Below are 14,811 nucleotides of genomic sequence, written 5' to 3' on the forward strand. Positions count from 1 at the left end.
GTTGATTTTAATGAACAGTTCATATGCCATAAATTTGAGTTGCAAACTATAAATCTGTGTAATTCCATATTTCACATTTATTTTTAAATGGGAGAGAGACTTGGGTCAATGGTGTTCCTGCAGAAAGCTTTGCCACTTGAACAGTCATGGCACAGACACAATACAATTAAACTGCTATACAGCACCAGCATTGTGTTCTCCCAGGAAGTCAATGTCACTTAGTGGGCTCTTGAGATTAATCTGAACTGAGATTTGATAGCCTAAGACAAATTACACCTCTGGGCACCAGCATTTCTGAAACTGCCCATCATCCACAGTCTGCCTTAAAGATCTCTCTTTTTTCGCTCATAAATTATTTTAGGCTCCTGAAAGTCCAGCCACTCTAGAATGAAAATGTTGCCTCTGTTACTTTACATACAGCCAGAGCTGCTCTTGATCATGGAGGGGCTCATGTACTTGTAACTAAAAAATGTTGCCAGCAGTGTGCATTCTTATCTAATTATCCCATTTTATATGATTATGTTGACTTGAAACACATGCCTTCAAGCAGCATGCTTCCCTTTTTATCATCATATTAATTTCTCTGTAAACAGGAAATAGCTCAGGAAGTGCACTTACCTGGGAGCTGTTTTCCAAATCTTATTCTCTGAAGCTGTATTTTACACAGGCAATATTGAAATATATTATGTGCAACAGTATTTTAAGAAAAAATATACTATCACAGATATTTCCCCATGCCCCGCCAAAAAAAGTCAAACAACTTGAATTTATGTCTACCTGCGTCTTTGGAAGTTCTCAGCTCAAGTAGCAACAGTTCTTTTTGCTTCTCTTCTGCATCTTGTATGGCATCAACAGACTTCCATTAACAAACACAGAAATGCTAGTAAGAAGTAGAGTCAAGTGCACCAAATAAAGCACAGGCCACGATGCATGGTCTGCAGGATAAGTATTGGTGGACTCAAGTCACTCCAGGAAGGGAATTACTGTATAAAGGCAGTGGAGGCACTGGTAGGACAGGTGTACGTAGTGCCAAGGGTATGCTCTGCAAGGGGCTGTCACAGCCTGGTATTGCCCAGGCATTTAAATTAGTCCATGCTCAGAGTTCCACCTCTGAGCACACTGCAGGGATTAGACAGCGAATTTCACCATAGCATCACCCAGGCAATGTAGACACAGCCTACAGATACCAGCAAGAGCTTTCCTAACATACAATTTGTGCAAAAATCTTCCTGGCTGTTTTAAATTATGATTAAACAATTCCTAAATACCTTCACTATCGTGAAGCAAAATCATACTCTTTCCAAGACCCATTTTGGAAATGTGAAGAAAAGCCTCATATTTCTGACATTTTTTCTATCCATACAGGCAATAAGAAATGTATAAAAGTATCAGCTACTGTTTGCACAATAGAAGTGTGTCCACAGAAATCACAAACAGAGAGAAGTGATAATACATACACTTATATACTGTAAACCACAGCTTATATACTGTAAGCCACTGCTTAATGCTGTTTACACATACACTCTAAAGGGTTAATGATTTAAATAATATTTTTATGTTATTCAGTCAGCAAAGGACACTACACAGTACTACACTACGAAGCAGTTTAACAAAACTTTTATCTGTATTTACCAAACTGTATTTCTCATGTTGTGGCTCCAACGCTGCATCATCATATTCAGAGTAGTCATAACAATGACGTTTTGATCTTAACCTATAGGGATATCTCCTCTCTTCACAATTAAGAAAAATAAATCGAATTCAAGAGTAATTTGCAGGAGCATAATATATTAGATTAGCTTATATAGATTACAAAGATGCACTGGCAGATCACATCATAAAAACGTATCATAAAAAATTATCTTGTACATGCAAATGACTTCAAATTTAGACAGCATAAGAAAGCTAGTCTTTAAAGCTTCCACTTTCAGAAACACAAGGTTCCTATGGAAGGTAGTATGGATAACAACAAAAATCCGAAGAGCCAAATATGTCCTTATACCTCATTTTCTCAGGAAGAAAAAAAACCCCTTATCTATACTGTTTTCTGAAAATAAATAAATACATAAATAGAATTCAGTAGTTAGCAGAGTTAAAAATATTAGTGCCAGGCAATATTCAGCTCCATAAATCAGCAACATTTCAATATGCAGTTTTTTTCTTTAGGACTACTGGATAATCCTATGATTTACATTATGAAACCAACATACCTGTAACTTCACTAGTCTCAAGAGAACGTACAGAGTCCATAGCACCATAAGACTTCAGCAGTTCTTTCATTTCATCATCACAAGCTTTATCCAAGGCACTTTCCCCTGAAACATCTCTCTCACAGGGATTTGCTCCATGCTCTAGTAGAATCCTGGCTGCCTATTATATATTCTTATTATTATTAGTGATAATTCTTGTCATGGACTTAAAATACAACTACGTGTGTTGCATCTATCATAAATCCCAAATAATAAAGGTACAAATAAGATACTCTAAAACCTCTTACACTTGCAGTCCCAACTAAACAAACAAGCTTAACTGGCTGTTATCACTACAGACTTGTATCTTACACTTCTAATTTTTCCATTAAAAGACACAAATCATTAATAACTTGTCATTAAACCTACTATCTTCATACTATGGTCTCGGAGACCAATTACAAAACTTCATATATCTAAATTAAATAGAACCGGTCAATTGTATTAAGAAAAAAGTGCAGAGAAGTGGATTCTTTTTAAGCATTTAATAGTGGTTTTCGTTTTTTTGGTTTCATGCTCTGATGATTTTTTTCCAAATTCCAAATCAATTGCAAGTCTGCTTAATTGTAAAATGTGGAAATGAGATGAGTGGCATCAGTGGAACCATCTACCCCTATATTTCATAGAATGCTAGGAATCACAGAATGTCCTGAGCTGGAAGTGACCCACAAGGATCATCAAGACCAACTCCTGTCCCTGCATGTGACAACCCCACAGTTCACACCATGTGTCTGAGGGCATTGTCCAGTCTCGTCTTGAACACTGTCAGGCTTGGGGCTGTGACACCTCCCTGGGGAGCCTGTTCCAGTGCTCCAGCACCCTCTGGGGGAAGAACCTCTTCCTAATGTCCAACCTGAACCTCCCCTGGCACATCTTCCTGCCATAATTCGGATCATGTGGAAGTGCTGATGACATCAGAGCTCGGATGGTAAAGAATTTGCATACATGTAATTTCTCATCTTTAGCATTTCTTCTTCTTTCTTACATTCAGAGGGCTGTTAACTATCACAAAGTTATCAGAAAGACAATATTCTCTTTAAGTTCAGAATCATCCCCATTGGTTTTCCCCCACAATACTGAATAATTGCTTATATATTTTCAAGAACCCTGCTGATAGTTTGGCATGATGACTCAGAAATCATCCCCTTCATTTTATCTTTCCTTGCAGAAAAGACAAACGGCATGAATTATCAACTCTTCTGACAGGAATAGAAGTGGTATGCTTGGCTCAACCTGGCATAAGCTTTTTACACTTAGTTCCCTGGAACTCATTGTGTCAAAACAACAATTTGTTTATTCGTGTGCAGTTCTGGGCCCCACAATTCAGGAAGGATGTGGAAGCCCTTGAATGCAGCCAGAGGAGGGCAACAAAGCTGGTGAAAGGGCTGGAAGGCTTGTCCTGTAAGGAGCAGCTAAGGACTTTGGTCTTGCCTAGTGCGGAGATAAGGAGGCTGAGGGGCAACCGTGTCACTGTCTGCAGCTTCCTGAAGAGGAGAAATTGAGAGATGCTGATCTCTTCTCACTGGGATTCAGTAACAGGACACGTGGGAATGGTTTAAAGCTGTGCCAGGGAGGTTTAGATTGGACTTTACCACGAGGGTGGTCAAACAACAGGCTTCCTAGAGAGGTGGTCGATGTCGCAGGACTGTCAGTATTTAAGAGGCATTTGGACAGTGCCCATAATAACACATGTTAACTTTTGGTCAGCCCTGAGGTGGCTGTGCAGTTGGACTAGATGATCATTGTAGGTTCTTTCCCACTGAAACAGTCTATTCTGATCTACAGTACCACAGAATGGTTTGGATGGGAAGGGACTGGTTAACGAAAACAATGGCTGATTTTTCAACAGCAGGCCTAGTTGTTGTTTTTTTTTTTCTTACAAAAAATTTTTGCGATGAGGGTGATGCGACACTGGAACAGGTTGCCCACAGAAGCTGTAGATGTCCCATCCCTGAAGTGTTCAAAGTCAGGCTGGATGGAGCTTTGGGAAAGCTGATCTAGTGAAAGCTGTCCCTGCTCATGGCAGGGTGGTTGGAACTAGATGATCAAATCAAGAATGCTCGATTTCAGTACTATTTTTTAAAAGCCCAACACATGGGAGAGAAATATGGGGACCTTCTCATTTTTTCTGATTTGTCTGTTGGACTGAAAAAGTCAACTCACTGCACAATTTCAACTGTCACTATTGAAAAATATTTCTTTCTATAATTTTGTAACATTTCAAGAATATTGGTTTATTTCCTAAATGCAAATCTACACTAAAATTGTATTAGTAAATTTGACTTTCCTTATTTAAACCAGGGTTTTGCTTTGCTGACCCACTGCTGTAAATCAGGCTCAGGAAATCTAATGTAAAAGGAAAATGTACCTCCAAATAGTTGCCATAAACAGCATCATGTATCGGCAAAATACCATCCAGACTTCTGCTGTTAACATTAGCACCAGCTTTGAGTAATTCTAAGATCACTTCAGTAAATCCTCTACTGGAAGCTTCATGAATTGGTGTCCAACCTGATAAAAGCAAGATGACACATAATGCATGTATCTGATTTGGAAAGATCCTCACAGATCACTAATTAGTGAGTATATATTTTGCTGCATTTGCTGTACTGTGAGCAATGGACTACTCTCTTTAAGATAAATCTCATACAAATAATCATCTTGAAACGCCAAAGTAAATTAAATTTCCTGTGTAATTTCAGTTTAGAGAAAAACTTATCCAATACTAAGCAGAAAAATCCTGTTTACTTTTCTATTACCCTACTAAAAACAATAAAAGAAACAAAACAATTGAGTAGCAAGACTCTAAAAACTCAGAAGCATAATACTAATAGTCTCATTTCTAATCCCAATGTTATTTTATAGTATCAAGTCTGCCAGACATCCAGAGTAGAATACCATCCATTCTGAGACTATAAAACAAGAAATGTGTTATACATTCAGGAAGAAAAAAGAAAAACAAAATCTTCTAATCTGATTTTTGTTGTCATTTCCTAAGGAAATAAAATTTGTGTGAATGTGCTTCACATGTACACATATTCATGTGCATTAGCATTAGCTTTCCTGCAGAACTTTCAAGTCTGCTTTCCATACGTATTTCCAAAAAAGTGCTCCTCAGCAAAGGAGCAAAACCCGATTAATGCTCCTGCTGAGAAAAAGGCTGCATTACCTCCATGCTGAGACACAAAATCCAGCAAGCACTGATTGTGCTTGCACTTGTTGCATGACTTCCTTTCCTCCTCACAATTACATCATAACTCAGGATTCCATAATTATATTTAAATGACACAAATTATATAACACTGTAAATACTGTAAACTATATAAAATTGTATCATAAAATAAGCCCATAAGAGAGGAATTTTCCAACCTGCATAGTCCTGTTCATTGACACAAATTCCAGATGATATTAGAGTTTTCACCAAAGATAAATTTCCCTTCCTGGCAGCAATATGAAGCTGATTTTCTCCTTTTCCATTTTTCCTCTGCTTGGTCTTTCCTCCAGCTCTTGTATTACAGGTGCCATGCAAAATTACAGCTTTTCTGGTAGACAGGGAGGATTCTAAACACATATTGGGTGTTCATTAGGCACCACAAAAAATGTTTCATTATAAAGAAAGAATTAAGCTTCATAACTCACTTGAATTAATGTAAAAGTCTACAACACTGTTGCCTTGATTATTCAATAACATTACCTGACTACATCAAAAGGTTAAAAGGTACTGCCTAACAGCTCAGATCACAAGCATACCCTATGCAAAAGAATTTACAGTTCAAATCTAGATGACTTAACAAGGGTACAATGAACTAGAGATCAACAAAAAGGTAACAAGGTTGACATTTTACACCTTATAGAGGTATGTTGTATTTCTCCATGGGCTGCTTTCAAGTTGCCATGCATGCCTGCTAAATATATAAAGCACACACATAAAGGTATTTAAGAAACTATATAACAGGCAAGACTTGACCACCTCTTTTCCATTCCTAACTCTGTATCAGGGAACAGATAGGTTTCTGCACATGGTATTTCTACAGCTTTGATATGAAAAAGTCCTATGGATTGACTGCAAATCTTTGATTAATGTCTTGTGACATAGATGAACTGGCTTTTAATTAAACTTGTGCAAGATTGGACCCATCACTGTAAATATGAACTTGATTTAAACCTTTTATTGGTTCACAAAGTAAACAACATCCACTTTAAATTTTATGATGTGATTATCAGACAGGTCCTAATTCTAATACTTCAAGTAACAGACATATCAAATTGTTAAGAGATACAAAGAAAAAGCAGATTAAAAAAGTACTGATTCTGTATATAAAGACAGTCCCATCTTCCCAAACTGCTACCAAAAATACAGGGTTCATAAATCTTCAAAAGCTCTACTATGCATGACAGCTTTTCTAAATTCTTGTTCCTGCTGTTATTATGTTGTGTTATCAAATTTTTTAGAGTTTCACTGTGTTCTCTCTCTGATTTCTGGAAAATCCGTAATTCAACCAAAAAAAGGAAGTGTAATGTTTTAAATAAGCATTTTGCAACTCCTATCCATGTGCTTCTTAATTATTCCTGTGAACAATTAGTTTCTGCACCCCAAGCATTTCCTCTTCTCATCAGACAAGCTGTCTTCTCAAATAATTTTCAGTTATCAGTATCCATTGCTTCAAACATCGCCCATGATTTGACAGCTGTCTTTCTTCAGGCTTCTCCTACCTTCTAGAAAATCTGCTTTTCTAAGGTTTCCTTTAAGGTAAACTACTGAGCCTGTCATTCAAGACTGTTTGGAACAACATGAAGGACATAGTGCAACCCTATTAAAGACGGACATATAGCAAGGATATATCCATGCTAACTATAAACTAGCTTGTTCAGGCAATGCTGCAGCCAGACTGTGGCAGTGTGGAGCTCATTGGAAGCTACTCTCATCTGTAAGAAAGCATTCAGGTGTCCTTCTTTGCATGGGGGGTGCTTGGCCCATACCCTACTTGCAAACAGAAGGCTTAATGAGTTTTCTTTTTTAAATGAAAACTGAGGTTCTAGTGCACACAGAGGGAGGCAGGTTATTAAAATAACCCTCTAATCTGAGGTGTGCTTTTCTGTAAACTGACGTACTATGTTTTGCCTAAAAGCTTCTGAGTCTGAACTCTCAAAGCAATCATCTGCTTTCTGGTTCTTCTGTTTCTTCCCCTTTGATTCATGGAAGAATGTCCTAGGGACTCTCTAGAGACATAGGAGGAATAAAAAGGTGCACAACAGCCCATTAAGCTAATGAACCTTAGCAATATTTACAATTATTTCTCTTCATCTGCAGCCAAGTTTTCCAGCTAAGTTGTCATGCACAACAGTTTTATTCATGGTTGTTAGGAAACATTTGCAAAAGCCTAATGGGACATTAGTATATGAATCACTAAATACTGGTTCTCCACGGAATGAATTGCCAGGTGGGTCACAAGCAGGAAAGATCAGCGACTTGACAAATACTAAGTCCAGTCAGTCAGTACACATGTGAAGATAAAATGGAGAGATTACAGTAACCAGCAATCAGACTATATTAGGCTGACATGCCTCAACAACTTCAAGGACATCCTCCTTCAAGAAGCCATTGGAATACTTCAAAAATGGTCTATAAGTAATTATTTCCACAGATTAAAAGAACAGAAGCAAGCTGTTTGTACCTTCCTTCTGTATAGTCAGAATAGGAATGCTGAGAGCCTAGCAAGTGACTGACTGTAGATGGAAGTGACACTGCCTCATTGAAGAAGAAAATATTTTTATTCAAGAACAGAATAATATAAGGAATACCACTGGGACACAGGAACAATCAGATGAGATATAAAAGACGCTTAATGAAGAAAAGGCATGAAACAGCAAAAATTCTGAAAACCCCGCAAGTCAGAAAACATTATCCGATCTTACACTTTTTTTCTGCTGCAATCTGAATGTCACTGCTCCAATCTCCAAAGCTATTAATGCCTCCAGCTGTATAAAGGGCTATACTTTCTCACATCACCTCTCAAACAAAAACATTCTCTTCGGACAATGGAAATAACTAAATTTTAGCTGAATAAAGTACTACTTGAATAATCTCTTTAGGGAGATAAAGTAATCTGTGACATGCTATTCCAGAGGAGACCAAAATGTAAGATATATGTATGGAATAAAGTTTTTTTTAAATCACAACTGTATGTATAGGGGGCAAAAAAATATAAACAAAACAAAACAAAGTATTAATGCATACAGGCCTTCTTACAAAGACTAAGCAGGAATATAAGAGATACAGAAAAAAACAACTGTAGGGAAAGAAATAATTTCTATGTTCAATGTTTATTCTCCCAATAATAGATGATGACATATATCAGATTTGTCAAGGGTTTTTCAAGAATGAAGTAAAAAGGCATTTCTACATCAGAAGGAACCAATTTGGAGACAGGAAAGCTAAGTACTGACATTGCCAAATAGTAGAGAGCAGTAAGTAACAAAAAGCACCTATTCCTTTCTTTTTCCCTTCAACTTCTAAAAGAAAACATGAATTTGGAGTCCAGAAACTCAAAATGCAGCATCTTAAGATGCGTTGAAAACTAGCAACCACCTGAGACAGGAAGAAGAAACAGTTTTCTGTACAGATGAAGGCAGAAGAGGAACAGAAGACTGTGACAATCAAAGAGAAAAGAATCAGCAGAAACTTCACACAGTTTCTTGGATGTTTTTTGGCACGTGTTACAGAGCATTGCATATTTTGGCTGATGATTCCTTGATGCAACTTATAATACTAGCCAGCATATAGACCGAGTCGCCAAGGAGCAGGAGGGTACTAAGCAAACAACAAAAAGAGATAAACAAATGAGTACGCTGACAGTACGCATGCTAATGTATTTGTCCACATCATATGTGTGTGAGATTGGGTGGGCATATGTATTTGTTATACGTGTTATTTTAAGTACACACGCTGTTATGTACAAAGGTTTTAAAAGCATTTAATGCATGCAGGGCATGAATCCTATTGATTTTCAAAATATATACAATATACTTAATGCTAGAATTCATTTACATGCCACTCAAAGGCAACCAAAGTTTGACCAGTAGACCCCAGCAACACACAGCTGCAGTACAAGGAGGAAACTACATTTTTTTTCTGCATACACTTGGAAAAAATAAATCAAATACTATATCCACAAACAAATACACATGCATTCACACATACTTCTATAAACCTACATAGACATAAACCACCTTTTCCTACGTATTTATATACAAAGCATGCATTTACACTGACACAGTAGTTATTTGAACAGTAAAGTTTCACAGGGCTGGAAACAATTACAACTAAACAGTGTGCAGAAGAAATGTCAGCAGAAAAACATTAATAATACCTAGGAGGTATTTCACAATATATCCCACACTCAAGACAAAAAGCTGCATGGATTCAAAAACTAACCTGTCTAGGGAATTAGAGAGCTACAGTAAATGAGAAATTAAAGAATGGGATGTGAATGGCAGGAAATACAAATTATGAGTTGTAGAAAACTGCTGTGGAAAACAAAAGAATACTAGGAGATAGTCACAGACAACTAAGGTCCTACGGTGGCATTATTTTAAAATCTGTCAAAACCGGAAAAAATTATTCCCAAACTCTTAATGTCTAGAGACAAATGACAGAATTGTCTAAGACAATCAGAAAAGACAAATACTCTATTCTGTAACAAGGCAAAGTTACATCTAATGACACAATTCTTTTCAACACAAGCAGAATGCAAAATGAAATGAGGATAAACATTTTTCAATTAGTTGTCCAGATAAATTACATTTTAAAGTTTTAAGAGAGAAGGGGTCCCATCTGAACTACAGGTTTTGATTTTAGTAAGTGGAGTGCTATGGTCCTCTGGTTCCAGAAAGAACCAAAGTACATGAGATGACTGCCAGCTTTACTAAAAAAGCATTAAGTGAAAAATAGTTGGGGGTGATGATGACTAATCAGTTGGACCAGGGCTCTGCTGTGACAGTAAGGCTACAAGATAAATGCAACTCTTAGACATGGCATGAAATTGCTAAAAGGAAAGCTGTACGTGGAGGGAGAAGAGAATATACCTAGCAGAGGACGCTAGGTCCTTATCCTCCTATAATCAGAGCCTATGCTGATTTGTGCCTGATGAGGATACAGTCTATAAAATATAAATGTATATATGTGTGCCAAATATATGGAAAGATATGTTTTCTTTGACCTGTGATATGTAAAATGGTTAACAGAGGACCAATTTAGTGTTATTGTAAAATATCATTTATGCAACGTAGTTAACTAAGGATCGATTTAATGTTATTTTAAGCTCTTGGTTATGATCCTGCATCCTCTCAACCACAATGCTGAAAAACTAAAGAACGTAGCATAAATAAAATGGAGTAAGTATGTGTGTTCTGTAAAACAGAAGTTCTGGAAATATTTCAAGTATTTGGAACTCACTAGAGTATTTGCTCAACATACTATGCATATTTTTCCAAACCTTCCCTTGTGCCTTCTTCATATATGTCTGGAAAAAAACCCAAACCAAACCAAAACTCCAATGTTTTTATAAAATATTAACTTTTCACCTGATTTCTTGGATGTTTGCTGTTCCGATGCTTGACCGAATTGTGATTGATTAGACGAAAGCTTGTTTTTGCTGCTACTGGAAAATGAGGCTGCCTTTTGGCTTGTCTCCTGAGAGCATAATCTTACTCTTTTAGTTTGGGCCACCTCTGTTTCAGTAAACTCTGCAAGCACGCTGGTCTTTGCATTTCCTTCTCTGGTTTCTTCAGTGCCGTCTGTTCCACTCACTCCAGCTAACACTCCATCTGTTGGTTTAACAAAAGAACTTAAGAGTATCAATGGCATAATGCTCAGTAATTTCAGAAATTATAATTAATATAAAAATGAATGCCAAAATGACCAACTAGCCTAGGTTAAAAATGCCTGCAGTAACTCACTCGATTTTTGAAAATACTTAAACACAATAAATCTTTTATCCACTATTCACCATATGTTAATGTACTGAGAATCCAAAACCATGCAAAGATTGTTTTGTGAAAATATGACCTATATTGATTCTTAGGTATTAAAAAAAAATAACACACTTCAGAATTTCATTCTTATTATTGTAATGACACATTTTGGTAAATACAGTGGGGACTTGGATATAAAACAGCCCCCAAAAACACAAAGCAAAAATTACTAACTAGTTAATCTGACACACTGGACTATGCCACAACACATTCCATGTGTCTGCTGTTTATTTATGGCAAAATACATTCTCTGGAGACCAACAGCTGTGCATTTTTTTTTTTTAATAAAATACACAGACCACTTACAACCAACTCATAAAATACTTATTTTCAAACAAAACACAGCACCTGCTTTCTGAGAGGTTTCTTTCTGCATATTTTCCACAACCTGAAATGAATAAGGAGACTTGTCATTTGCACTAACACCAAAAGGTAAAACTGGTGTTGAGTCGGTCTCCTGGAAATCCTCTCGTCTAATTTTAAGTGTGTCCTTCTCATGGAGTTGGAAAGCTATAGACTCAGTCTCTAAACTAGTCGCATTTTCAGTTTCCATGTGACATCCTGCAACACTTTCTTCTGCATTAAGCAGGATCCTCCCTCCTTTCTCTGGTTGTGGAGCCTTTTGTTCAATGGTGCTTAGTACACCAGTAGTAGAATTACAATGACTTCCAGAAACATTTTCTCCATTAGTAGCTGCTGAAAGCTCACGTGCTAACAGTGTCTCTGCATTTGCTTGAGGTCTCTGTTCAATGCAGCTGGTTCCATCTTCAGATATATTAGTATAAATGCTCTGCACCTCATTTACAGTAGTCTGTTGTAGTAAATCTGTGCGGTCTGAATCCACAAGATTTGTACACACTGGTTCTGAATAATCTGTCTGTAAGGAATTCTGTTTGAACAAATGCAAAGGGAGTCTCAGATCCATTAAATTTGTTTCCATTAACATCAGATTTAACTTGATTTGTCAAGTTTTTCAAAGAAATAATTGGTTCTCACGGTGTTCTTGTATCAGTATTTAGATTCCTGTCACTCAAACTGCTACTGTTACTCTGCCAGAGACTATGTTGATCACTGTCATACCTCCTGACTTCTTGTCACAACTTTAAAACAGATACATCATGAGAGGAAGTCAAAGCACCTAAGTATTGACTGAGAATCAAGTTCTCTTAAATCAGTAGTATGACTACTTTGGGCAGCCCCTTTTTCTCTAGAAACCACTGATGCAGGGCATCGCAAACCAGGGATCTTCTCCCCTGTTACAATAGTAACCAGTTCTGCCCTTTTCTTCTGTAAATGGATTTTCACTACTGCAACTACTGAATTCATGTTCCTGTTGCAATCCTGTTTGACTTAGCTCAGCTTTACCTACAGCATTAACTGGAGTGTAACCATCATGAGAAACAGCAACAGTGTGGCACATTTCACTACGTCCAGCATCAGGAAAACACATTTTCTGTAATTTAATTGTTCATCAGTTTATAAGGTTTACAAGGTTCCATCTAACATGAAACATTACTTCTGAATAGTTTTACTCTTGGTTGTAGCCTCTACTATAAGACTAGTAGATCTATTTGTCTTTTTTTTGAACTTTGTTTTGAAATTTGTTTTTCTACCTTCAGAATCCTGAAGAAGTTTATTTTTTGTGTATTTCACCAAATTTGTTTTTCTGCTTTTTAGCAAGACTTATTTTGATGCTTTAGTATTATCATGTTGAACTGTGCCATCCACAGTTAATTCTATCTACAAAGCACGCCATATACTTAATTTCATTTTCTGATAAATTGCTATACTATATACTAAAACTGTGCTGATTTCCTCTGCCTGTGAAGCTTCTTAAAACAGCAGGACAAAGAAATTAAGGAACTAAGAATTATCTTTATGAAAGTGTAATAATTAATGGGTGAAATCCAACAACAAATATTACTGAAGTGCTTTACACTTTTATTTCTTTCTGAAAACTGACCTGGTTTCAAAGCTCTGCCTCTAAAGAATTAAAACTATATTGCTTCTGTGGTCATATACCAAAGCTACAGTTTCACACTTCCGGCAACCCTGTCTGCAATGACTCTAGGAAGTTAGAAAGAAAGGGAAATAACATAGTAAAACCACACAGAACTAACTCATGGCAATCTCACAACAAAACTACTCCAAAGGCCAATGACTAACTAGAATTATCCTGTCGATTACTCTGTATCTGGAGACAGAACCAGAACACAAACATTGCTACAACTCACACAACTAATGAAATCATCAGTTACACAGCCACAGTAACAGGTTTTCCCAATTACATATTTACAACACCTTGCACTTGGAGAATACTCTTCAACAATGGACTAATGTTTTAAAGTGCAATCTAAGACTATTATACATCATGCATGCTATTATAGCATAACATTTCTAAGGACACAGGAGACTGCACCACTGTTAGTAACAAGGACAAATATCATAACCACATGAATTTAGGAAGCAAGAAAAATGTGTATGTGCAGACTGTATTATACGTTACAATTACCAGTTATAATTGTTCAAAGACGAGAAAACATGAGGGGGAGAATACAGGTTTTAGTATCAAACGCTGTAGTGCTATACACAAACAAATTAAGACCCAAGTGGCTGATCATGGTGTCCTGTCTTCCTGCAAGGCACAAGCTCCTCCCGCATCTTACGGAAGTCTCAGGGCATGATTGTATAACCAAGAACAAGCAAGACAGTGGCTCCCTAACCCTTTACTATGCAACCGCAAAACAACCTGCTACACAGAGACAAGAAGCAGTTATCCTACTGCTACAAGTCAGGCAACATTTCACAGTTTCAGTCAGGTTTCTGCAAGTACAAGGAGGCACTGATGTGCTGTGGTTATTGTAAATTACCTCTGCAGCACTTGCAAAAACTCAGCAAGAACCACTGTACCTGAAAGGCAGCCAATTGCCTCTGTCTTGCATCTTCATGACACTGCAGCTTATCCCAGTACCAGTAAGGATCAGCAACTGCTCACCAAAGAATTAGTATGACATTGAATACTACTCTGTTTCAGTCCCTAATGGGTACGAAGCATTTTGTACCTTATGTTTTGATTTTGAAACATGTCAGAAACAGACATCTGCTTTAGTTTAGTGAAGACTGTTACTAAGCCCTTAATAGGTTAGCATCAAATAAACATCAATATTCTTTGTAATGATGTACCTGGTGCAGGTCTGTATCCTCTGCACTTTGAGTATTCAACTTACTTCTTGAGTCACCTCTACCTGAAATGAAAGACAGAAAGAAACGAGAATTGAGAGAGACCACAATTCTTTACCTATATACCACCTTGTGACCATACTCTTGTGTGTAACCATACTTACGACATTTAGCTATCCAGAAAAATGATCAAGCCATAAAGCTTTTATTAGAATCTAAAACATATCAATATATGCAACACGTATCAAAATCTCAGAGTCCGATCTTTGTTGCAGATGGCATCTTGTATGAATCAGGACAGATGACAGTGAAGTATGACATTGTGCTTCCAAATTTTTTTGAAGATTAC

The 14,811-nt window shown here is 37.0% G+C and overlaps 1 protein-coding gene across 4 annotated transcripts in view; it reads right to left on the reverse strand.

Annotated features, from left to right (window-relative positions):
* The window catches only part of ANKRD31 (ankyrin repeat domain 31), a 66,506-nt gene that overhangs the window by 21,778 nt on the left and 29,917 nt on the right, over positions 1-14,811 (reverse strand). For all 4 annotated transcript variants that reach the window (XM_065047334.1, XM_065047333.1, XM_021292229.2 and 1 more), the window contains 8 exons: positions 14,466-14,527; positions 11,631-12,171; positions 10,833-11,075; positions 5,619-5,810; positions 4,618-4,760; positions 2,211-2,370; positions 1,633-1,733; positions 778-856 (listed from right to left, as the gene is read on the reverse strand). In XM_065047334.1, coding sequence (XP_064903406.1) covers positions 778-856; positions 1,633-1,733; positions 2,211-2,370; positions 4,618-4,760; positions 5,619-5,810; positions 10,833-11,075; positions 11,631-12,171; positions 14,466-14,527 — 1,521 coding nt within the window. The remainder of the gene's footprint in view (positions 1-777; positions 857-1,632; positions 1,734-2,210; positions 2,371-4,617; positions 4,761-5,618; positions 5,811-10,832; positions 11,076-11,630; positions 12,172-14,465; positions 14,528-14,811) is intronic.

The sequence above is a fragment of the Columba livia genome, chromosome Z (assembly GCF_036013475.1).
Source record: "Columba livia isolate bColLiv1 breed racing homer chromosome Z, bColLiv1.pat.W.v2, whole genome shotgun sequence".
NCBI lineage: Eukaryota > Metazoa > Chordata > Aves > Columbiformes > Columbidae > Columba > Columba livia.